A 27,050-nucleotide genomic window follows, 5' to 3' on the forward strand; every position below is an offset into this window, starting at 1 on the left:
ATTATTTCTTTGCAGAAAATCATTCCGCACCTCCTGATGTTACCACTTACACCTCAGAGCACTCAATACAAGTTGAAAGACCTCAAGGATCAACATCATCACGGACAGCACCAAAGTATGGAAATGCTGAACTCATGGAGACTGGGGATGGTATGTCTTGTAGCTTTTGCACCACCCTCCTTTATCTCTTTTTTTCCTCCTTCTTTTGAGTTCTGATTTGCATTAGCCCATATTTCCACTTCTATAATTGGTATGCTATAGACATCTGTTCCTCGTTTCTTCTGGCCATATTTCACTTAGAAATGTTTCCTCAGTCCAGTTTGCAGGATCTTTTTGAACCCCTCAGAGAAGGTGGCATATGGAAAGCAAATGACAAGTTCCAAGAAGTGTTCATCAATGGGATAAAATTTCTTAGAGAGGGGGGGAAAAGTGAAATTTGAGGAAGTTTGGTTATGAAAAGAAGAAAGAAGACTCCGAAGGTATTGCTGTTTTCCCAGATGTGTAACTAGGATGGATGCAGAGATTAGAACATGTGGGCTAAGACCTGAGATAAAAGTCAGAAAGGTCAATGTGAAATTAAGTGAGAAATAAATGGGTGGAAAGAAGTGCTCCTAAAAATAAGCTTTTTGGGGTTCAGAAAGAGAGAAAAGTATGTACCAAAAATCATCCCAAGTTGTGGTAAAATAAACCACCAGTTAAATACTGGAGAGTTTTCACATCTTACTTTCTGGGGATGTTCTCATGGGACCTTTTCCAGTTGGTGAGAATGGTAACCAGTGTAGAGCTGTTGGGTCCTCAGCATCACAAAACTCAGATTCTTGAGTTTATTCCTCTATTCCCTCAAGCTCTAGTCCTTTCAGGTTAACACTTGAGCCACAGTTGATAGAGCAAAGGTTTGTTTCTACATGAATGCTGCACAAAATTTCAGGTATAGACTTCATCAACACAGTGACCCAGGGCCTGTGTAGTGTAGTAACAAATCAAAGACATTTTGGTCCTTCTTTCCCCTCTTAAAAGTAACCCTTCCAAAAGTTACATAAACTACCTGATTCTTATTTCTCTTCTTGGTAAGGTATAGAGAACAGTAACTCCCAGGGGTGCTGTAAAAATAAAATGATAAAGTATTTGGGAAAACTAATTGGAAAGCTAATTAAGTATTTGGAGAAAGCGATTGGAAATTTATCAAGTTTGGGACCACTTAGGGTGCATTTTTTTTGCAAGTGACAGGATTGAAATTGTAATTTCACTAAATGTGGGTACCAAAGGCATCCATTTTAACTTTGCTAACAGTAATATCAGAGAGTAAGGGAAGGAACCACTGCATTGGACTTTTCTTTCTAATCAGAGAACTTATTACATGGCATAGATGAATTGTTTATGATTAAACATATGGATGGATAAACATCAGACCCTGTTATGACCAACGAAATGCTTTTCCACAGGAGCTGAAAATGCCAAAAATAACAGAAAATTGTAACTGAAAAGAATTTGGCATAAATTCATTGTTTTTAGTGTGTGTATTACTCCATATTGGTTAAGTATATTGCAGTAATTCATTGCTGAATAGAAACATCTTAGTAGCAGGATAAGTAAGTGAGTTTGGTTGGAATTAGATCGTAATTAATGAGTATGTATGTTTTAATATGTGTGAAGTTATCTGAGATGCTAAAAGGAATCATGGTATAATAATAATAGCCCTGGTTTGGAATTTGGAGAAACTCAGTTCAAATCTTGGCTCTCTTTCAACAGTTGTATGTTCTTAGGCAAGTCACTTTACATTTCTGAATTTCAGTTTTCTCTTTTATAATAGAAGAGGGATGACTAGATCAGCCCTTCTTAACCTATGAGTCGTGAACTTTAAAAAAAAGGATTTATAAGCATTTGCATAATAATTGGTTTCATTTGTATTTCTCTGTACTTCCCCCACACTCCTCTGCTTTTCAAAAATATTATATTGGTTTCAACAGATTATCAACAGGCCCCACAACATATTAAAAGGTTAAGCGCCTTTGGACTAAATGGTCTCTAAAGTCTCTTGTATGTAATTCTAAGTCTGGATAGTTATTGTCTTTTAAAAAATGTTTAACTCTGTTTTACTAAAGTCTCTTGTATGTAATTCTAAGTCTGGATAGTTATTGTCTTTTAAAAAATGTTTAACTGTTTTAATTTCTCTGCTAATTTCATTATTCATTTTAAGGCTTATTTCTATTGCTATCATTATTATGATTGTTATTATTATTACTTAGAGGTTTTTAAAGTGCATTTTCCCAGTGGTTTACTCATGAAGAGTCTGGTAGGATGACCCATGAGTCACTTGACCCAATTCCCCCAATGTAAGTTTGTTATCATTTGGGGACATAAACCTTATGTTTGAAAGAAATTTTAGGAGATTTCTTGGTTATAAAAACTTCCTATCTTGAAAGGATGCTACCTGTATCTATATATTCATTTGAAAACTACCAGAGGAAAAACTCTTTGAATAATGGTACATTTTTTTCTTTAATTTTGCCAACACATTCTTGAAAAACTTGTGGGTAGTTCTGTATAATAGCATTCATAAATTAGTAGCATTCGTTTTCTTTCTGTGATAGTTATGAAAAAGTAACTCCACCTCAGCACCATAATTCTCATTTATCCATAGGATGACTGAATGCACACTAACCCATTGATAATGTTTCCAATCTTTTTCTACAGTCGTAGAATTTTCTTTCAAAGCCAACGCATTAGTTCTACTTAGCTTTTTGGATGAATCTGCTGGTCTATTTGAGTTCAGTTAGACTTTAAACTTTGATAGTTAATAAAAAATGAAATTCTACCACTAAGTGAATATTTGTATGACTCTCAGTACCTCTTATTTTGACTTCAATTTCCCCCATTTTAGCTAAAGATTTATACTTTTTAAAAAATCAACCACTATCTTTTTATTAACCACTACTTTTAATCTCCTGTGGTTAACTTAATAAGCCAATGAGCAGAATATGGTAGATTGGCCAATCTTTGCTTAGGCAAGCCTAAGGCACCATAATAATAGAATTCTACAAGTTTGGGTGCTCTTTTTCTTGAAAAATGCAAGATACTTGAAGCAATCTTCAATTTATCTCTTCTGCCCCCTGATTGCAGACTAGTTCAAGTCATCCAACAAGCAAAAATAAAACTTTTACAATTACCATTCAAAACATTGTTTGTAAAGTATATGTTAAATGAATGTGCTCTACTCCCTTGTGAGGATGATGTATGAACTATAATGGGAATGGCAACATTACATTGTAGTAGCTGACACTGATACAGATATTTAACATTTAAAATCCATTTTGTTTAATCTACACAACAATGCAGTAATGCAAGTGCTATATGTATTATCATCCCCATTTTATAGAGGAGGAAACTGAGGCTCACAGGGAATAAGTGATTTGCCTATAATTGCCTTCCTCATAAGTATGAAGACCAAAATTTGATTCTTTCACGATGCCATGCCCTGTGCTAGTTTCAGTGGGTAACAATTCTCTCTATTGGCAAAACTTTGACAACAAATTGTCACTATATAGTTTAAATAATAGTGTCTGAGCCTGTGATTTCATTGATAGAGAGAACTCTCCTGGATAAGAGAACTCCTCCCAGTACAGGCTGACACCTTCCTTGCTGCCTACAGTCTTAGAGAGTTATCTGACTTTATCCAAGGTGACGTGGCCACCATGAGTCAGAGGCTTCAAGGCTAACTCTCTGCTCTTATCACATTGCCTCTCATACTGAATTATATTAAGGGTTGGGAACTGAGCCACGGTCATCATTAGCAACTAAAATTTGATCACAGAATATTCCCCCTTAGAATCCACGCAAAAGAAATAGCATCACATAATAGAGTCATTCTACTTCATTTTTATTCTCTTTCTGTCTGGATATAAATGTGTTCAACTAAATATGCTTGTCTCACAAAGCCATTCTCTCAGTACCTTGGTTCAGGGTAGTGTCAACCTGTTGTGTTTTTTTTTTCTTTTAAAATTTCTAAACAACCCCGGATCTAGGGCATCAAGCTTTTGTTTCATTGCCAGTTATTGCTATAGTTTCCTTGTTTAAACCCTGAGTTTTCTGGAAGCCATCTCATCTCTCCCATGGTCCCTATTCTCCAGGAGTACCTGTGAGCAGCCGAGTGTCGGCAAAGATTCAACAGCTGGTCAATACCCTCAAACGGCCCAAACGACCTCCGTTACGAGAATTCTTTGTAGATGATTTTGAGGAATTGTTAGAAGGTAAAAAAAAAAAAGAAAGAAAAAGCTTTTTTTTTCTTTTTTTGTTTTTGGATGTTGTTAAAATGCTATAAACTGTAATGATATTGATTCTACCAGAGCTATTATCTTTAAAGGAAGAACAGTAAACTGAACATTCCCTGAAATGATAAGACTTTAGCAAAAAATGCTCCAATAAAATGAAGGTTCCTAATGATCACCTTGAGCAATGAGCCAGATGCTTGGTGACTCAGGATAGCAATCCCAAATTGATTATTTGGTGCATCACCCTCCATAGATTGTGATCCTGTCGTCTGATCTGGGGCTCCTCTGAGAGCACTGTAGCGTTTCAGAGAGGGTGTGAATTATGGGACAACATAACTCATAGGAAAGAATGTTTCTCAGCATAAGTGTGAGTGTATATTTCCAGAGTGAAACACGATGATACCATTTTTCTCCTTTTCTTGTCCCAGTGTAATAATGTAAGTGCCTGGCATCATAAGAGTTGGATGCTCTGGTTTTTCTTTTTTTAAAAAAAAGGATAACAATCAGAAGTGATAGATGAATGCAGAAAAGGAAATCTACTTATTAATGAACTTGATCTTAAGGATGAAAGCCACATGTTTACTCAGTCATTGGTATTAGTTATTGGTATAGGTGTAAGTTGTGCTATGATGAGGACAAGTATTATAAACTTGTTCTCTGGATAGCCAGTTCTTGGACAAATTATAAGCCATAAAAGATTCTTCAAGTAGAAGAAATTGCCTCCTGCCTCCTTCTTCCTAAGCCAGACAATTGGACTAACTGCATTTTATTGTTAAGTTCATGTTAGAGCTTTACTTAAGGCAATGATCTTTTTTTTTCCTTCCCGCACTCCTTTAGTAGTGTAAAAATATGGGGCACAAATGGAAATAATTATCTTGATTAAGGGTAGAAATATACTTTAGAAATAATGAGTACTAACCAGACTTTTTAGAACCTAAAGTAATTTCTCTAGATTGGTAACCTTCCTCCTTTTAAATATTATTGATATTCTGGTATAAATGGTTCTTCTGGTTCTGTTTACATCATTCTGCATCAGTTCATATAAGCTTTTCCCTGTCTTTGAAATCATCCATTTCCTCATTTTATAGCACAAAAGTATTTCTTTCATCACACTGATATACCACAACTTAGTTAACCATTCCTCACCTGGTGGACATTGCCTTAGTTTCTAGGTTTTTTTTCATCACAAAGAGTTACTATAAATATTTTTTCACTTAAAATACTCCTTTTTTGGACTCAATTTTTTTCTTCTTTGATCTCTTTAGATATAGGCTTAGCAAAGACAGTGGTATAGCTGAGATAAAGGGCATGCATATTTAGTAACTATTTGTATGTTTTTCCAAATTTCCAGAATAGTTATACCCATTCGTAGGTTTACCAATAACGTATCCATGTCCCTCTTTTCCCACAGTCCCTCCAACATTTATCATGTTTCTTTTAGTCACATTTGCAACTCTGATAGAGAACTGTCTGGTGATGTCCTTAGATCACTTATCATTTGTTGAATGACTATTTTTATTATAAATTCAAATAATATAACAATAAAGGTTTGGTACTTAGACTAGAAAAGATATATTCAAAAATTTTGCCTATAGTTTTGGTTTTCCCAAGATTCTTTGACCTGTTACATATACCTATGTTTGTTATAAAATAAAATGCATAGCCATTTCATCAATGAAAATAGTGACACTGGCCAAAAATTCTGCTTTCTGAGAAATATACATACATGGCCCCTGCCACATAGTGAGCCTTAACTTATTTCTGTGGTGCTTTGAAATGAAGACTAAATTTTACAGGTATAAAAATTTTTTTTATTTGAAACTAATTCTGATTTTGTAATTCACATACAAGTTCAACAACCAGATCCAAACCAACCAAAGCCAGAAGGAGCACAGATGTTGGCAATGCGTGGAGAACAGTTGGGCGTGGTAACAAATTGGCCGCCATCATTAGAAGCAGCATTACAACGATGGGGGACCATTTCACCAAAGGCCCCTTGCCTAACCACTATGGACACAAATGGAAAACCACTGTACATTCTTACTTATGGTAAGTAATTCCACAAAGTAATTTTTACCATATTCCTTTATACTGGTTCTCCCATCTATGTAAACCTTTTTCTCTCTCTTGCCTTCCTTTTCCTGTCTTCTTAGAAATACATATTCTCCCAAAGTTCTGTTGCTGGCTGTCCTCTACCTCCACATTCTTTCTGTGGGTAAACTTCCCCAGTTTTATGGCCTCAACCATCCCCTCTGAGGATAATTGATTTAGACTTTCAGGACTTTCAATCATTTAATTTTAGCCTTCTTTCTAAACACAAAACATAGATTTCTATCTATTTCGTGTACATCTCTGTCTTAATAGCTTGTTGTCACATTGAATTCAGCATGTCTAGAAAGAAACTCACCTAAAACAGCTTGTCCTGGTATCTTTTTTTGTTTGTTTGTTTGTTTGTTTTAAATAGCATCACTCTGTTTCCAAACTGATTGCCTTGGAATCTTTGACACATCTCTCTCTCCTTCACCCACTACATCCAGCTCGTCACTAAGTCTTGCCAATTCTACTCTCCTAATCTATCTCGCAGTGGTCCCTTCCTCTCCTTTGCTACTGTTCTGGTTCCTGGTTCAGGTCTCCCTTGTTTCTGGCTTGAATGATCTCATAAGTACTTAACTAGTTCATCTGCCTCCAGACTCTCTCTCTCTTCCAATCCCTTCCAAGAAAAATCTTTCCTTTTGAAAAACCTTTAAAAAATATTTTTTAAACAGCACTACCTCCTTAGCCTAAAATTCAAGTTTTGTTCTAACCTATCTTTCTACCTATTTCTCATGTAACTACCATACATAGTTTCTGAAAACAGGGACAACTAGTGCTTCTCTAACCTTAAACTTCTTTTTGTGCTCTTCTTGCTGCCTAGAATGCCATTGTAGAATACTGCAAATCCTATTGTTGAAGTTCTAGCTGTCCTTCAAGATATAGCTCAAATGCTACTTCTATGCAGACGTCCTTGATTTCCCCTTAACTGAGGGCCAAAATGGTTCAAAGTGACTTAACTGAAGTGATCTCTGCTGACTCTGATCCTCCTTAACACTTAAAAATTTTTAAAGAATTTTTTTACTTATGATACAATTTTATTTTATTTTTTAGATGGTTTGAATCTATTTTAAAATTATTTTTTTATATTTATTTATTTTTTTGTTTGGAATATTTTCCCATAGTTACATATTTCACATTCTTTCCCTTTTCCCCAAGCCCCCGAAACCCCCCTTAGCCGACGCATAATTCCACTGGGTTTTACATGTATGATACAATTTTAAATAGTTGTTTTCTGACATTTTGTGATCCATGTCCTCTCCCACATTCCTCTCCTCCCCAAAATATTAGGTAATATGAGGTAGGTTGTATATTTTTTATCATAAATTAAATATTTCTGTGTTCATCATATGAAAAAATACCTATCACTTACACTAAAGAAAAAAATTCATGGAGGAAATAAAACAAAAAATGGTATGCTTCTATCTGCCTTCCAACTGCATCAGTTCCTTCTGCAGTGATGGATATGCTTTTGGAGTTGTCCTGGATCCTTGTACTGCTGATAATAGTTAATCAATTGACAGCTGATGATTGTACATTATTGCTATTAACCATGAACAACATTCTCTTAGCACTTTCTTGGGGAACTTTTCTCATATTGTCTAGTATCATAATAAATTATATACCTGGTTAATTCATCTTTCCTTTAAGTTCTCTAAGGATAATAATTGCCTTATCCATGTTTGATTCTTCCATAAAAGGTAGTATTTTTGACAAAGTATGCATTCATTAATACTTATTGAAGAAATGAATGAATATTGAATTCTTAAAAGTTAACCCATGACTTTCCTGTGCCCATTCAGAAGGGCTGTTTTAAAAAAAAATTAGGAATTGCTTTTGACTTGCGATAGTCATTTTTTAAAGGAGTTTCTTATGGAAAAAATCTGTGCAACTATTTTTTAAAAGTAGTCAGGTATACATCAGTTTTATAGTAAGTAAGAAACTACATCTCTGATTGTTTATGAATAAAGTAATGATCTCAGAGTCAGGTATGGGAAATTCCTACTGATATCATTTAATAGAAATGTCAGCAGGTCATTGATTTCATGCTAATTGCAGATTAGAAATTCTAATAAGGCAAGAGTTTTTTGCCTGATGTATAATTAACAACTCCTACTGGAGATCAGTATGACTCTACTCTAAGTGCCTCCTGACCTCTTTTAACGTGAAAACAGAGACAATACAATGGTCTCAAGGCTCAGACAAGCTCTACTTGTCACCTGACACATACCTGGTAATAAGTATCTCCTTTTATACTAAGCCCTTGAGAAATTAGTCCTATACATATATGAGAAATGAATGGGAGAAAATTCATTTCATATATGCTTCAGTTTTATGAATGAAGACAGTTTAAAATATTTTGTAACTGGAATGTCTCTGAAAAGTTTTTTTGTGAATTTCAACAGTTTTTCTGTGAACAGTTGAGAATTAAATACTTTTTCTCTCTTGAAAGGCTTCCACCAAAAATATAGCTGATTTGAAGTTAAGAAGAGTACTTGTTGGGTGGGCCAAAATTGACTATACCAGGCCACACTGAAAAGTGACCTGGAGACACATTGCTTTTGAGTGAACTAACCTTGTGGCAAAGTGTCATGGGATTGGGTTCAGCCTGGCTTCAATTCCAGAGCAGTGTGCTTGAAACATTGATTTTGTTCTTTGTCATTAATATTTGGCTTCCTGTAGTATGCCACGAACTAAATAAAGTATTTATCCTTAAACCATAAACCATATTCTGTAAGCCCTAACAAGTCTTGGATCAAGAATCTGAACAGGAACATGGGAAGAAGTAAAAAGATGTATGTTTAAGGGCTTACAGAATGATGAAAAATTGTGTAGATTCCAAGTTAAAAAAAATTGGCAAGGGAGCCAATGGAGAGCATTAGTTTTAATGGGATATCTGAGGCAGAAGAGGAAATTTTTTTATCCGTTTTCTTATGCTTATATGGTATATAGCACAAAGAAACAGTGAAGGATGGTGGATAAAGGAAGACCTGGCTTTGGATTTAGGCTTAGTTTTTTACTAGTGACATAATCCTCAGATGGTCACTTTAATTTCTTCCAGGCATAGTTTCCCCTTCTGTAAAATGTGGCTAATAATAGCACTTCCTTCACAAGATCATCTTGAGGGCCACATGAGATAATTTATGTAAAATGCTCCATAAATGTCAGTTATGATTATGAGTAGAGAAGAATATGCCTGGGAATGAAGTGAATAAACAGAGTAAGGTGGAGCAGGAGAGGGAAATGAGACAAGAGGGAGAGATAAAGGAAGTGTGGTTGAATTAAACTTATTATACTGAAAATAAGTCATTGGATTTAGGTCCAACTTAGGTCTTAACCCAGAAAAGCTGAATAAGTTACTAGGTCATCCCCCAAACTGGCTCTTCCTGTGGACATGTTGGTCATCATCACTGCATGTGTGTGGTGTGGCTCCAGATTCACAACTTGGTCATCCTCGTGGCCTCTCCTGATGCTTCTCACTTTGTTCCTACAACAACAAATCACAGGGCTGAGGTCATAAGCAATCCCTGTTGTTTTCATACAGCTGCCACCTCCATAGTGGATATAGGATTTATCTCTTTCTCTCTGCAAATAGCCCACAAACTTTTAAAAACATTTTTAAAGGATCTTATCACTGTGTACTATAGGCAAAGCTATAATAGAACAATAACAATAATAATAGCCAACATTTTTATAGCATTTGGGGGTTCATAAAGTGTGTTAGATATAGTATCTCATTGGATCCTCACAAAGTAGGAACTATTGTTATCCCCATTTTACAGATGAGGAAACAGAGGCAGACAGAATTGAACTGACTTGTCCCATGTCACAGAGCTAATAGGTGTCCAAGTAGGATTTGAACCGAGGTTTTCTAACAACAATCTGTTGTGTACTGGAAAGACTACTAGACTTGGAATCACAAGACTTGATTTTCAGTGTAAGCTTAGTAACTTACTACCTTTGTGACCTTGGACAAATCTTTGAACCTCTTTGGCCATTATGATCTGTAAAATCAATGCAGAATGTTGAATTGATGAAGTCCTAAAGTCCTTTTCACTTCCAAAAAAATCCTATACTTTTATGGAACAAGAGAGGAGTTAACTTTTTTTGAAAATCAGGCAAAGTTACAAAATCTGTTACTTCTCATTTAATCATAGTTTTCCTTGCACATTTATAGGAAGTCAGACTTGGCCCTTTCTTGGTGTCTTCTCTCTTTTTTAATTTATCTTCTACTTTTCTGATCTTGTTTTCAGTCACCTAGCCTGTTGCAAAATCTCAGGCTAATAAATCATTTTGGCCAAAGCTGTAGAAATATTAGCTTTTTCCCAGAGTTTCCTTCCCAAACCCTTATCAAGTCCCTGTTCTTGACAGGTGATTCCCATCTTTAAGGTACCAGATTGAACCCTTTTATACTCCCTTAGCAATAGACTTCATCAGGAAGCTTGTCATTTGGGACAATTGGATGAGAAAGAACCCTCATATGTTTCCCCTAAAACTTCTATTTCAACTGTCAGACCTTTTCTAAGAAACCTGAGTCTCTGATCCTGGACATTAACTGCCTTTCAGCTTTGAGAGTTTTCCCGGTTGGTTCTATATGGCTGCCTCCTATTTATACTATCAGTATTGTGAAGTTGATGGTGTTAGGCTACCATTTGATCTGTCTCCTCCCTGGATGCTCAGGACTTCTGGAATCCAAGCTTTCACAGTCCTTGCTATTGAGACTAATTGCTCCATGTGACTCTATGATGGTTCCCATGTTGCCACTAACATGTACTGCCTTTCCAAAATACATTTATTTTCCATTTCAAGCCCTATCCTTCCATGAAGATTCTCCCAAGTCCTATCCCTCCTACCCAGGTTCCTGCTTCAGGCATTTTCTGTACCCATCTCAAGGGTAAAGGTAGTAATAAAAGAGCATGCATGCATCCAGATAATAATGGACTCCTCACTAGAGCCAATCTTCTTGCTCTGTCCCTCCCTGAATCTCATTACTGGGTTGTGATTCGGAATCCTAGAAGTGGGTTTTATAAGAGATAAAATATGCACACTCATGAGGATGCACAATATCAAATTTTTTCTCCTCCAGTAAGGGCAGGGTTTTCTACCATATTGAGCTGGTTTGTCACTTGTTGCTTGTTTAAAAAGACTGGCTGTTTCTATGAAATGTATGTTTCTATGAAATTTATATTTCTATGAAATCTATATTTTATGTTTATCTCCTAATTCATTGGCACCATTGGCACCATTGATTCAAGTGAAAAAAACAAAAGGTGTTGCACAGTGTCGAAAGTCTGAATAGAAATTGTCTGGAGCGTCGACCATGCCATCCTACTAGGGAAGCACTGAGTCCATGTAATATCTAGCAAAGATGTTGTTAAGTAGGCATTCTCTGTCTATCTTAGAAAAAAATATAGCTTCTTTGCTTCAGAACCCAGGTCTTTATAAAGGCTATATTGCCATTACTAGTCACCCTAGCTTAGAAATGAGTCAATTTGTCTGCCAACAACTGCAGTGTTTTCTCATGTGAATTTATTATGTTTGATGGGGACATGTTTTGACTCATTATATACATACATATTTCTATCTATCTATCTATCTATCTATCTATCTATCTATCTATCTATCTATCCATCTATTGATCTCTCAGTCTATCTATCTGTCTGTCTGTCTGTCTGTCTGTCTATCTATCTATCTATACCACCAAGAAGAGAAAGCAGCTGTTACTTTTTCATCTGAAAAATTTTTATTTAATTAATTAATTTAGAATTTTTCCCCCCTATGGTTACATGATTCATGTCTTTCCCTCACCTCCTCCCGTAGCCAATGAGCAATTCCACTGCGCTTTACATGTGTCATTAATCAAGACCTATTTCCATATTATTGATATTTGTATTAAGATGATTGGAAAACAGCTGTTATGAGAGTGTTCATACATGCACACTCAACATACATACCTATCCATATGTCTATGTATATTGTTAGCTGTGTATATGTTTATATGCAAAGCTATCAAATGAGAGATAATATATTTAAGTGCTTTGCAAAACCTTAAAATACTATACATATTTCAACTATACAAATATGTATACATTCCCCATAACCATTCAATTAAAGAAAACAACCTTTTACCTTCCATCTTAGAATCAATAGTGTTTATTGGCTCCAAGGAAGAAGAACAGTAAAGGATAGACAGTGGGGGGGGGGGGGGTTAAGTGAATTGCCCAGGGTCACACTGCTAGGATATGACCATGGCCAAATGTGAACCCAGGACCAAGACCTGGCTCTCTGTCCACTGAGCCATTTAGTTGTTCCATAAACATTCAATTTTAAGTACTACCATTTCTATACTGACTCACCCCACAAAATTACTTGTTGGCATCACTTCTTTGGATACTCCAGATTGCTTTATCTGAGTGTACAAGTACAGCTGATTTCATCATCTAACTGTCTAGCTGTAGCCTAACAACTGATAACTTCTATTTCTAGTATGGTTCTTAGCACATCCGAGAATGTTCAAGAAAGAATCAAGAATAACTGCTGACCTCATTGCCATATTCATCAGGCATCATGTCTGTATGGTTAAAAGAGATTAATATTGCTGGATGTTACTCAGCAATCATTCAGTGAACGCTGATGCTTACGTTCTTGGCTGAATGATTTATTGAAATCTGTTGTCCTACTTACTAACTTTAAAGATCCAAAATGAATTTAATTAATAAGTATTAGATAGAATCCATAAACTGCTGTGGGGGGGGGGGAGGCACTCTACTAGGTGCTAGAAGAATACAAGGATGCAAATTGAAACCCCCTGCCCTCAACAATCTCATAGCAGCCCAGAAAGAAGAATAAGACAAATATATAGATGTGAGGTTTATAGGTTTAGCCTACTGGGAGAGATAAAGGTTTCTGAATGGGAAGAAATGAAGGAAGAGGAGACCAAAAAGGATGTGGCATCTGCCTGGGGCTTTAAGGATAGGAAAGATTGCCAGAGGGAGAGTTAGAGGAGAAGACTATTTTAGGCATGGGGGACAGACAGCCCATGCCAAAACAAGAAGGCATAAGAGGGGAGGATGAGAACAGGGTTTGGCAGGAACCACACCAAGTAATAGAGAACAGTACAAGACAGAATATTGTCTGTCTGATTCATTCAAGTATTTATGGGTAGCCACTTCCCCTGTCTTCCTTTTTCTTAAAGTTTCTGTTCTCAGGAAGCTTCAGGTTTAACTGAGATTGACCTGGAAAGGAAATAGTTAAGTATTGAGGTCAAAGATGTATTCATTTGATTAATTAAGTGTCTAGCTACATGGTATAGAAAATAGTTAACTAACTACAGATCTGTCAGAACTTCTTTGTGACTTAGTTTCTCTGTGTTTCTGAGTCTCTGTCTCTGTCTCTGTCTCTGTGTCTCTGTGTCTCTGTGTCTCTGTCTCTGTCTCTGTCTCTCTCTCTCTCTCTGTCTCTCCCTCTTTCTGTCTCCCTTCCTCTCTATCTCAATCTATTTTTTTCCTCTGTCTCGGTCTCTCTCCCTCCCTCCCTCCCTCCCTCTCATTGCCTCTCTCTTTCTTCCCCTTTCCCCTTCTTCCCTCTCTCCTGCTTCTCTCCTTCTCCCTTCTCCCCCCTCTCTCCTTCCCCCTTTCTTTCCCTTCCCTTTCCTTCTCCTCCCTACTCTCCCTTCTTCCCCCCTCACATCCTCTTTCTCTCCTTATCCCTTTCTCTCCCACACACACAATCTACAAAGAACTTTCTTTTTTAAACTCTAACTTAACAAGTCAAATTTAAAATTCCTATTTAGCGCCTAGCACTATACCAAGCCCTGGGAAAACAACTGAAAACAATGAATTTTCTTGGGGGAAAAGATAATACATAAAAGGAAGCTGAAAAGAAGAGGGCAGAAAACAGTGGTATCTGTGCAGAAAATCAGGAATAAACCCTAGAGAACACTGAGAACATGGCAGGCCTTAGTGTCCTTAAGATGAATGTTCTTAAAGGCACTAGTCAGTCAGGGGTAGAAGCTTTAGGGGTAGTGGTGGATAATACTTCCAGTGTGAGAAGCTGAACAGGTAGAGAGAATGTCCAACATGAAGTATATTTTTTCCTCCCCTCCACTTTTCCCCCCCACTGGAAAAAAAAAAAGAAAAAACTCCTGAAGCATGGAAGATCAGAGAAAGAAAGGAAAAAGAGCTTTGTATACAAAAACACTTATAGCAGCTTTTTTTGTAGTGATCTTAATTTCTTTCTGAAATGGTCATAATAATACCCATAGGATTAAACTCACATAGTTATTGTGAGAATCCAATAGGGTAATATGTGTAAAATGCTTTACAAATCATAATGTTCTGAATAAATGTCAGTCATTATACTAATAATAACTATTATTTTCATAATCATCATTATTAATAAATGCTTCAGGAGTTTAGATAATGGGGATATTGTTAGATTTCTGAATAGTGAGGGGAGACCAATGTGGAAGACTTTAATTCTTACATAGAGACTCCATGTACACCACCGGACCATATGTTCCCCTACACCAAGGACTTCTTGTAAATCTCCCACAGTGACCCAATGCATAGGCCTGGACACCCTAAAGAAATTCACTAAAGGCTTTTTGCTAGAAGCCTCATTCAGTAGCCTGTCCATCATTTCAGTTATTTCAAAAATGTCCAACTCTCTATGACCTCATTTGGGGTTTTCTTGGCAAAGAAAATAGAGTGGTTTGCCATTTCCTTCTACAGCACATTTTGCAGATGAGGAAACTGAGACAAAAAGAGTCACACAGAGCTAGAAAGTGCCTGAGGTCAGACTTGAACTCAGGAAGATGAGTCTTCCTAACTCCAGGGTCTAGCAGTGCTCTGTCTAGCTGCCCTCAAAGCCTTTATTACGTCTTCCCAATCATCCTGAAGTGACTTACGATAGGTATTATTATATCACATCACCTGATACAAGACTTAAATCTATTTATTCTTTACATAATCTCAAAGTATTCATGAAACCTAAGCATCTCTGACTAAGCATCTGTTATATTTACTCCATCAGTTTCATTCCACTTACCTAAATTTTAATTAGGAGCATCCAGATTTGGAGGCATGATTCTAAATCCAATCCAAATGAAGATACTGACTTCCTCTATGTACATATAATTACAATTATAATTGAAATAGCCATTTCCTTTTTCCTGTCTTACCACTCTATGGACTCATACCAAATTTGCTTTTCATTTTTGCTATGAATCCTCCTGGTGGTTTTTGTTTGTTTGTTTGTTTTTACTCTTCCCCTCTCCCACTTCAGATTCTTGCTTAGTATTCTTGGTTGAGATTTCCCCATAGTTGAAGTAGCTTTTCCCCCTCCCTGCTTATTTCAAACATCAGTAGGTATTCTGGTTTTTCCCCATGTTTATAGCAGCTAAGCTATACCAGTTTTGTTGTTATTTTCCACCTCGACCCCATTAAGTACCTATATCAGTCATCTAGGGATGTGATTAAAGAAATTGTGCTTTGTATTATTCTTCTTGTGGGTTCCCATAACTGTTCTCATTTCTAACACAATTTGGTGGTACTTTTCCATAATTAAGATAGAGATAAGACTTTGTGTCTGATATCTCACAAAAATCTAAACATTTTCTATTGCCTCTAATATTAATTTCACCCTTTAAAGTTTTAACTTACATAAAAAGCCTCACCAAGACTGATTTGTTTCCCTTCTGATTGTGTATTAAACTGATAATGGATGTATTATGAGGTACTTTAATATTCTTTCATAGATTTGATGGGTATTTGCTTTGATATGTACTTTCATCATTTAAATAAGGGTTGATAATGAATTTGTCTAGAGAAATGTTGCCTAACTGGGCTAATCTTTAGATTATCTTTGCATCATATATCAATATCACATTGATAGATATGCCAGCGTCTGAATAGACATCCCAATTTAGCTCTGTATTGATTTGAATGATTTTGCCAACCAATTTGAATGTTCTATGAATCAATTTTGAGAGACTTGGAGGGGGTTAAGGAGGTTAGAGTTTATTTCTATGCTGTGTTTAATTTCTGCTGCCTAAATCAATGGAATTGGAAATGCTTTTTTTAAATGTTCAATTTTTAGTAAGAATAGATAGGACTTATTATGATGAGGTGTGGGAAAATTGTCAGAGTAGTAGTCACGAGACCTGGTTTTTATTAGCTTTTACACTGACTAGTTACAAGTTTTACAAGTCCCTTTATCTACTAAGACTGCTGTATGTCCCTTCCTGCCTGTGTTTCCTCAAACATGCTTCTCCATCTCCCATCTCAATACCTGTTCACTGGCTATTCTCCAAGACTAAAATGCTCTGCCTTCTCACCTCTATCTCTTGGATTCTTTTGTTTCTGTTTAGTCTCAACTCAAAGCCCACCTTATAAAGGAGGACTTTTCCAGTCCTTCCAATAGCTAGTGCCTTCCCTCTCAGATTACTTTCCATCTACTCTGCATTTGTCTATGTATTTTATTTACATATTTTCTTCCCTATTCAAATATATTTTCCTTGAGGGCAGAGGTTTTTTGTCTTTCTTTGTACTCCCTGAATTTGGCATAGTGCCTCACATATGTTTGGTGCTTAATAAATAATAGGTAACTGACTCTCTAAAATGATAGAAATGGACAGAATCTTTCAGGACCTTGGGAGTCTCTGTGCTTTTAATGAAAATCAAGAGTGGCATAAAAATTAATAGCTATAAGCACAAGGCACTTGATTTTTTTAAGCTAGAATTGATATATAGGCAGGATACTTAAATTTACCATAGTAAATAATAGCAATGCTTATGAAGCAAATTAATATATATTAAAACTCATTGGCTTGTTTCATTCATAAGAAACACAATTTTTATTTCCCAAAATAGTTTTTTTTACAAAGCAAGAGAAACAATCTTTAAAAAAATTCTTCATTCAATACAAGTAATTCGGATAATAGATTATTTGTAACTAGTTAAATGGAGCAGACAAATATTTTCAGCCACTTTTATTATGCTCTTTCGGTTGTGGGTGGAGAGAAAGTGGGTGGTTGTAGAGATTTTTCCCCCTTCCCTGCCCGACGAAGCAAAGGCTGCTGTTTGATTGGTTGTTGTCAAGGAAACTAACTTGCTAACTGCAATCCCAAATGTCTCATGTCTGTCTGTGTGGTATTTTGGGCTGGTCGCTTTCCTTCTCCCTCTCATTCTTGTCCAGGAGCCATTCACAGCCCTCTAGTTGGAGATAGGTTAGAACAGTAAAGGCAGTTTATGCATTGCTTGCCAATATAGTAGATGAACAGAAAGAAACAATTGCTGTTGCATATTAGACTTATAATAGGACAGAAGCTAGAACCTTATTTTACAAGCTTCTCTGGAGAGGATTCTATCCCTGGAGGAAAGAATGAGTAAGAGGTCTCACTGCTGTTGTCCCATACGTGAAGACTTCACTGATGGATACAAAATTTGGTACTGTGAATGAGTTGTAGGAGGACGTGGTTTCTGGTGGCTCTATTTTCTTATATCTTCAGTTGGGTGTGGATATTGGAAGTTTTAGAGAAATCCATCAATATTGGGATAAATTTAATTCGTCCCTCTGCACTAGGCATAAGAGGATGTGTAGCTGGGTCATAATGTGCATCAATAGAGGGAATATTGAAGTTCAGTGGTTCTCCTAAAGTTTAGGCTTAAAAATAAATGGTTTCCTACTTGCAGAGAAGGAAGTCTCTACTTCTGAAATTCTTCTCTGGCCATCAACAGAACATAATCACTGCTTCTGAGAATTTAATGGTTCCATTACTTACCTGTATGCCATTAAAGTGGACATGTTTTATGATCAAGTTGGAGGCAGCTATGTTTGAGAATTCCTTTGGCCGCAAGTAGCTGGGGGACATAAAAATGGTGACTAGAATGGGGGCCCTCAGAGCTTTGTCGGTCTAACCTTTACCTGGACAACTACTTTCCAACCAAATGCTGCTAATTCTACCTCCTAAGGAAATTCATTTAAGTCTTTCAGATATTGGAAAAGGTATCATCTCATAGCCTCACTCAGCATCTCCTCCCAGATTAAATATTCCTATATTTCCTTCAACTGATCCTTAGATTACTTCCAAACTACCCTCCTACACTCCAGTTTATTATCTAATTTGTGACTTCCCAAAGAGAACCCATTACTAGAGATACTGTCTGACACAGAAAGGGCATAGTGGGACCATCACCTTCACCTTTTGCCTCTCACTGCAGCATTAAATGAAATTAGCTTTCTTAGCTATTTTGTCATACTATTGACTCATACTGAATCCCCAACCCACTAAAATCCCCCAGCTTTCATTAGGTGTGGTGAGTCAATTATTGAGTTAGTATGTCATTATATTTTCACAGGATGAGCACTGCAGATGAACAAAGTAAGGCAGAATCCTTCTCCCTCCTCCCTCATCTCTCCTCCCCTCAATAATTTATAAATGACTCTGAGTTGTGAAGGACTAGAATGGATGTTAAGAATTTAGACTGAGAAGCTCCAACTCCTTTTGACAAAACATTTATTTACCGTTTACATTAGTCATGTATGTGCAAGTAGGTAAGTTCTTACTTAGCAAGAATCAGAGCTGTGTCAGAAACTAAACGATCCCAGCAATAATTGATCCAAATCCCATACTCAGCTTTTTTAGTGACCTAGGCACCCTTCTATAAATTCCTGAAAAGGATCCAAGGCAGAAATGAGAAGAATGGATCATTTGCCTCACATTAGCATACTTTTACCTTGAAACTACACACCCACCCACATACACACACATGTGCACACCCACCCACATTTAACCAAGTACCTAGCACTTTAATTAAGTTTGGGGATATTTTTGTTTTAGAACCCACTTTGTTTTCAGTATCATGATAGGAAATACAAGAAAACTTGTAAAGCAGTGTCTGCCCCTAAGTCATTTAACTCCTCTCAGCCTCAGTTTTTTAATCTGGAAAATGGGGTTGATAATACATATAGTGTTGGTGTATAATTCAAAAGAGATTTTATATCTATCTATATCTACAGCTACATCTACATCTATTTCTATATCTATATATATATCTATATCTATATCTATCTATATATATATATATATAAAGTGCTCCACAAAATTGTAAATGCTCTGCAAATGTCAGCTCTTTCTATTAGTTTCATAACAATAGTTAGCATTTATAAAGCATGTTTTCAAAGCACTTTGCATTTGTTATATGATTTTTCCCCTTCCAACAACATAGGGAAGGGAGTGCTATTGTTATCTCATTTCACAAGAAAGGAAACAGAGACTGGCATAGGTTAAATGACTTATCCAAGGTCACAGAGTCAGTAAGTGACTGAATCAGGATTTAAACTCAGGTCTCTCTGACTGCAGTGCCAGCATTCTATAGACTCTCCTATAGCTGCTTCATATTGCCACTTGAGGCCAGTCTCCTCCAGAAAGTTGATCTGTTCATAGTGAATTTATTGATGGAGTAGTAATGGTATAGTCGATGTTATTGAAACATAGCATGACCACACACACCAGCGAGGGATAGATAGACCAGCTGGATCCTTTAGTTTTGCTTATATATCTGAGAGTATAGTAAAAAGCCTTTTGCAGTGCATGTCTGGAATTCCTGAAAATTTGGAAAACAGAAGGGAGGAAAATCAGAATTTCTCTCCTTTTGATGTCTGTTGTTAGTTTGTACATTTTTGAAAGCCCGCAGCTGCCCTTTCGGCCACTAGGTGGCAGACCATTGTTGTGGAGCTGAAATGCTCAGTTAGGGGCTTTATTTGACTTCTTAGACCAGCTGGAAATTGACAGCCAGGTGAGTGTGTTACCCTTGAAAAAGCCACATAGACATCTTTTTTTCCCCACATAGTACTGAGTGTGAAATTGGGAAAAAAAAAAAAAAGAAACTACCACATTTTAGAAAAAAATAATGCCATTTTAAAATATGATATTAATATATATACATATATATATACTCATGCACATACACTATATTATACAGATATGTCAAGGAGATTTTATTTTGATTTTTAAAAATTATTTATTTATTTGGAATATTTTTCCATGGTTTCAGGATGCCTGATTTTTTCCCACCCATCTTCTCTCCCCCCTCCCGGAGCTGACAAGCAATTCCACTGGGTTAAGAAGGTTTTATTTCATCAGAGCTAGGACTCATTCTTGCATCTGCAGATCAGAATCTGGCTATAACATAGGATATAATCTGAATGAATGAAAAAAGCATTTACTGAGTGCAAGCTCTTGTGTTGAGCATTAGAGATACAAACACGGAAAAAAAAATAACCTCTGCCTTCAAAGAGCTTACATTCTAATGTGAAAAAACAACTCGTAAAAAGCAACTAGAAGATAAGCTGATGTTATGGTTTTTGGAAGTGGAGTGGAAATAATTTGGTTCAAAATAAGTCCAAAACTTCCATATTAGAATGCCGGGGGGAGGGGGGAGCAAAATCTGAGTTTGGGTAAGAATGAGGGAATGGAGATTGGACAGGATGCCAGAGGTGGGGGAGAATGTGAAGAATGAGCAAAGCACAAATGATACGGTTCTGAAATAGCCAGGAAGTTGAGTTCTAGGTAAGATAAAACCAAAGTTCAGCTATCAGTAAACATGAACTTAAAAAGTTAATTGCCCCAAATTTAGAGATGTTAGGAAACTTGCCTGTGGACACTGAATTAATTAATTAATATCAGAGCTGGAAGTCAGATCCCTCTGATCCCCAACAAAGCCAACTTTCTACCACCTTGTGACGCTCTCAAAAAAAAATAGATCATAGTTAAAGTTCTCTGTTCTGGTGTTAAATTAGGATGGTTTTTCATAAAATACACGTTTCACTTAATTCTCATCCATCTGTCTTTTAATAAACATTTTTAAGTGCTCACTTCATTTAAGTGCGGTAGATCTCTGAGCCACTCATATTCCCAGAACTTAGGACAATGTCTAGCATACAGCTAGACTTAATAAATTCTAATTGGCTTACTTCTGCATGAAAAAGATGGTAAAGTGGAGGATTTTCCTTTCTTTGATGCTTTGTAAGGATATATATGGGAATATTATAAGGAAAGGCATGTGGATATCAGTTTAACATTTTTGAAGATCATTCTTCTTCAAGAGAAATTAGATGACCCAGTAGATAGGGAATAGACCTCTAATGGAGAGTCTCAGGGGATCTCTTTTGGTTCTATGTTATTTGATATTTTTATCTGAAATTTGGATGAAGGCAAAGACAACATGTTAATCAAATTTTCAGGAGAATCAAATCCAGGAGGAATGAGTATATTAGATGACAGAGCTGGTAACCATAATTATTTCAGTGAGCCCAGAGTAAAGCTGGATTTCTCCTTAGTGTTAGAAAGCCGGAACTAGATACAATGGAGAAAGTTACAGACTAGACTGGTAGGTTTTTGTCTAATAGAAAGAAAAACATTTTAAAATTAGAACTGTAGTCTAGGGAGGCAGTAAGTTCTCTCTTACTAGAGGTCTTTAAATAGAAGAGGAATAACCTCTAGATGTCATAGATGGAATTCTATCTGGAGTCTGTGTTGAATTAAGTGAACTTTGAATACCCTTCTGATTTTGAACTATTGATTTGGTAGGAAAAAAAAAACCTATTTTCACAAAATATAGTATTTATGCCTATAGTTTCTGTTAACCGAAATTTTTAAAAAATGTTAATAACTTCATTTCAGTGAAAGTTAGACCAATTGTTATGGAGTCCAAAAATGAGCAGCAGTGTGACAAAGGACAAGTCACTGAACTTTTCTGAGGCTACCTTTTCTCTATTGATCCAAACCAATTCAACATGAACATTTCAAGATTTGATGATTTTTTGATAAAGAGATTTATCACAACTATGCATTTTGTTCCTCAATAAGATTCTTTTAAATAGTGATTTACTGACATATTTCTTCTTTAGCTATAGAGCCATGGTGGCTTGTTCTTGTGAAATATAAACTTCGGTAAATTCCTATTAAAACACTCCATATTTTTAAAAACATTTTCTCCTTGCTAGAAAATCTAGTGGAAAGTGTCTGTGTATTAAGCCTTCATATCATATCTATGTGTCTAAGAGCATCGTATTGTTCTTTAGCAAAGGAATTACTATACCCTCAAAGCTTTTAAACCTAGAGTTAGCTCGTTATTGAGCAGTCCCTGCTTAATGCATAGTTGAAGTTCTGTGCTTCTCATTTATTGATGCTCCCATTAATAGAATCCTGCATTCTACTGTAGTAGAGAGCCCTCTCTGGAATAAGATCCCTTAATGTGTCTGCGTATTGGACAAAAATAAAATATACTCCATTATGAATCAGAAACATGTTGTTTTTTACATTGGCAAAGGCAGATGATAAAAACCCCAAGGGTATGTGGCATTACAGCATGTATTTGTTTAGATTTGGGGGAAAGAAAGAGATATTCAGAATGGAAAGTTAACTCCGGAGAAAACTAGATATTGAAAGTGGCACGATAATCAGAGTAATGATGTTTTTGAGATGTGCAGGTCCTTTAATACAATTCTGTAAGGCTTCCATGATTATTATTCCTAATTTAAATATAAGAAAACTGAGGCACAGAGAACTTAAGTGACTTGGCAAGGGTCAAACAGCCAATAAATGTCTGAAGTAGAATTTGAACTCAGGTTTTCTTGACTTCAAGTCCAGTTCTCTATCCACTGTGCTACCTGACTGTGTCCATCAATAAATAGTCAGAATTCTTCTGAAGACAGCTGTCTTGGACTTAATCACACAGAAATATATAATTTTCAAGTAAGCGTTAATCCAAGTAAGAGTTAATCCTTACTTGAATTCCAAAGGGAATAAGGGAAGATAAGTATAGGGAGGATAGGCATAATTAGGTAGGTTAAGTAGCTATTTTTTTTTAAATCTAATATTGATAAAGTGACAAAAGATTAATGTAGTGTCTATAATGTAGCGGCAATCTTATCTAGCCTCACCTCATCCCTTCATTGCCTATAGATGATCTGTATGCCAGTAAGACTATCAAAAGTACCCAGAAGGTTTCTTTTCAATTACAGAAAAAAAAATCTCCCCTGCGATTTTGTTTGTTCTATTAATATTTTAGCAAATTATCTTTATGGGTCATGCAGAGGTAAACATTGGTCCAATTTGCGCTTGAATAATAGATTAATAGGATCTGAATTAATTAGCTTTTTTCTTTATAGCTATCACAGAACATGATCTCCTATCCCCTCTATCATGGGTTATAAGACCAAGGAAATTTTTTTTTTTTGCAGAATTAGAGATATCAAACTTATTCTCATCCTGAAAGTTATCATATGTAATAAGCATTTTGAGTTATATACAATTCCACTTTTAATATTTTAAAGGAAAAAAGGTTATAAGCACGAACTTTTCTCATTGGGTCATACATGTTGATGTTGTAAGAAACATTAGCATTATATGGAAGAGCTACATTAGATGCTCGCTAAAAGGAAATTTTGGGATCATGGCTTTAGTCCTCATACCTTAGAAAAAAAAAGATATGTAGTCCAAATCCTTCCCTTGTTTTATGCATAAGGAAAGTGAAGTTCAGAGAGATGAAATGACTTGTCTTCGGGCACACAGGTAGCAAGGAGTGGAGCTATAATCCAAACTTAGGTCATTGTACCATACTGCCCTCTGAAGAACAATATCCCCTAGCTCTTAAGCTATTTAGCTTTGTTGGGATCTTTTATTTAAACTCGAGCCTGATTTGACATTTCACTTATGAGTTCCCCTGACTGTAATCAACTATTCTATAACTTATACTTTTAGAAAATTGCCTGAGACCCATTAAAAGTGAAGTGACTTGCTAATAGCTAAAAAAGCTATTATATGGAAAGGAGAGTACTTGAACTCACATTCCTGATTCCAGAGATAGCCTTCAATCCATATTACCAAATGGCTACCTCTCCTGTTAACTCTTTGGCTATGATAATAGGTTACATATATAATACCTTTATAATTACAAAGCACTTTCTCTGTGGAAGGCACATTCTCCTTTTTTTTCATATGGAGTTGTTTAGTGATGAAAAGAGCAGAAAAAGGGGTTTCTGTGAAAGAAAAACCTAATAGTTAAGAGTCAAAGGATACAAGATATTACCATTATTATCGGATGTTTTGATACCTCGAAGGATCAGCAAAAAAAAACAAAAAAAAACCCTCTGTTTTAATAGTATTTGAATATCATTTGAAGCTTCAAATGGTGTTTGAATAATTATGGACAAAAATGAAGTATGGTATAAATATAAAAACTAATTTTCTTGTGAACAATGGAGAATAATAATACCTTGTTTTGTGTTGTATTCCAAAGAAGCAGGAAAAGATTTTTATTTGTTAAAAAGTCAGAAATTATAAATATAAAAAAGTACAGTTACTTGGACAGTTCAAAGACAATGGAAGATCATATTGAAGCCTTCAAAAGCAGTGTGGGTACATGGAGAGAATTAACTTCATTTTTCTAACCTTTCAGTGATAGCTATTGCCCATCAGTGGATAATGGGGTTTGAGGTCTAACTTCTCCTGGCTTTATTGCTCTCTGTTGCCTCCTATGGCTTGAGAAGGAAAGGCAGAACAGGCTTTTCTGCTACTTTGGTGTCCTAGTGAGCTGGCTTAAATAGTCCAACCTGAACTGTGTTGCTGTGAGCCAAGTTGTGATTTGACCATTCAGCATCCCTATGAATGAATAACTGACTAGACTGGTCTATATAAACTAGAAATAGCCAGTTTGATGAACTTTCCCAAGCTTAATAAGTATCAATAGCAATAGTTTTATGTAAAACATATATAGTCATGAATAGACCATTAACATTAAAGCCACACCTGAAATTGTGAACAGCCCTAAATAAATGGGTTTTCTTTCTTCATTTATACCTCTGCCAGGTTCCTATAAGTGTGAGTCCACTTTTAACCAGAGTCAATCAACAGACTTTTATTAAGCACTTAATGATATAAAGAAAGGGAAAAACAGTCCTTGATCTTAAGGGAACTCTCATTCCAATAGATATTGAGTGCATTGGTGGGAGAGTATAATCCAAGTTTATTAAAGATATTGTGATGTGGTTTATTATTTATGTATTTGCTTTAATATATTAGCACTTCTAAATATTATTTCCTTTATTTTCTTTTAAAATAAATTGTTATGTTTAAGACCTAAAAGTGTAAGTGGGTGGTTGTGTACTCAAGAACTAGAGCGATGAGTAGGGAAAATCTGTTTCTCCCAAAAGGATTACCCCAAGGGCAGTGCGAATTGGATATAATCTTGTAGTATGAGTCTTTTTTAGAGTTCCTACTATGACAGCAGATTGGAGTGAGTGAGCAAACCAGAGAATGAGAAATGGGGGTTGGCTCACCTAAATGAGAAGCATAATGCTCTTATAGAGTCCAAGAGGCCATTTAATATCACCCATTTATAGCACTGCATTTGTAACAATCCTGTGAAGTAGATAGATCATATGTTATTACTGTGTTTTGCGAAAGAGAAAACTTAAACTCAGAGGTACTAGATGTGGCCATTAGAATCAGGTCTTCTTATTAGAACCAAAGCTTGTGGTAAGGACAGATTGTTTCATTTTTTTTGTTTTTGTATCCTTAGCACCTAGGACAGTGCTTGCTATATAGTACTTAATAAATAAATATTGATTGACTTAGTGATTGATTCTAACTTTGAGTCCATTGTTCTTTCTGTTCTTTAGTCTCACTAGAGTAGTATATAACTATTTAAAACTTTCAGGAAAAAGAATAATCAGATTTATCGAATCTTAAGATGGAGAATGTAAGTCTGTTACCTTCAGGTTCATAGGATGTTAGAAATTAATAACAATGTGTTACCAAGAACAGGTCTGTGAAAACCTGCTTAATAAGTAGCTATGGATCATTTGTAATTGGCAAATTATTTGTATATGGACCAGTGGTTCTAAACTGATCATGTAGTATATTGAATTTATATACCAAAATTTGTTCATCAAATTTTCAATTATTCATGAGCCCCTTAGATTCTTGTTCTTTGATTTCTTTTTTTAATATTTTTAAAATTTCACTTTCAGGATTAGATTTTGTTTTGCTTGTGATCATTGTTGTTGTTCAGTTGTTTCAGTCATGTACAACTCTTTGTGAGCTTGGGGAAGGGGTTTTCTTGGCAGAAATAATGGATTGGTTTCCATTTTGTCCTCCAGTTTATTTTACAGAGGAAGAAACGGAAACTAAAAATTAAGTGAATTGCCCACGGTCACACAGACAAGTGCCTAAAGACAGATTTTGACTCAGGAAGATGAGAGTCTTCCTGACTCCAGACTTAATCCTCTATCCACTGTGCCCCCAACAACAATAAAACTCCCTCCTGAATGTTACCTTCTTTCTTAACTCTTCCTCCCCTCCCCTCATCCCTGCTTGTTTTCCATGTGAATCCTATGTATGTCTACCCCAAACTTTGTACACATGTATGTGTCTAGCTGTCCTTTGTTTTGATGAGTGAAATTCTTCTGATATCCAATCCCACCATACCCTCCTCCGTGTTTTCATACTCTTATTCTCATGTACTCCAATTAAAGGAAATGGTAAATTCTACCTTCATCTTCTTTTCTGGACAGTATATATATGTATTCTTTTTGCCCTCTATTCAAAGCCTCAGAACAGAACCAAATTATCCCTCAGGACCTTTGTGTTTTTTTTTTAATTTAATTCCTTTAAAACATTACGGT

At 35.9% G+C, this 27,050-nt stretch overlaps 1 protein-coding gene across 1 annotated transcript in view; it reads left to right on the forward strand.

Annotated features, from left to right (window-relative positions):
* The window catches only part of DIP2C (disco interacting protein 2 homolog C), a 601,650-nt gene that overhangs the window by 389,219 nt on the left and 185,381 nt on the right, over positions 1-27,050 (forward strand). The window contains exons 6-8 of the mRNA XM_044678953.1: positions 16-150; positions 4,128-4,247; positions 6,120-6,317. Of these exons, the coding sequence (XP_044534888.1) occupies positions 16-150; positions 4,128-4,247; positions 6,120-6,317 (453 nt within the window). The remainder of the gene's footprint in view (positions 1-15; positions 151-4,127; positions 4,248-6,119; positions 6,318-27,050) is intronic.

The sequence above is a fragment of the Gracilinanus agilis genome, chromosome 5 (assembly GCF_016433145.1).
Source record: "Gracilinanus agilis isolate LMUSP501 chromosome 5, AgileGrace, whole genome shotgun sequence".
Classification (NCBI taxonomy): Eukaryota; Metazoa; Chordata; class Mammalia; order Didelphimorphia; family Didelphidae; genus Gracilinanus; species Gracilinanus agilis.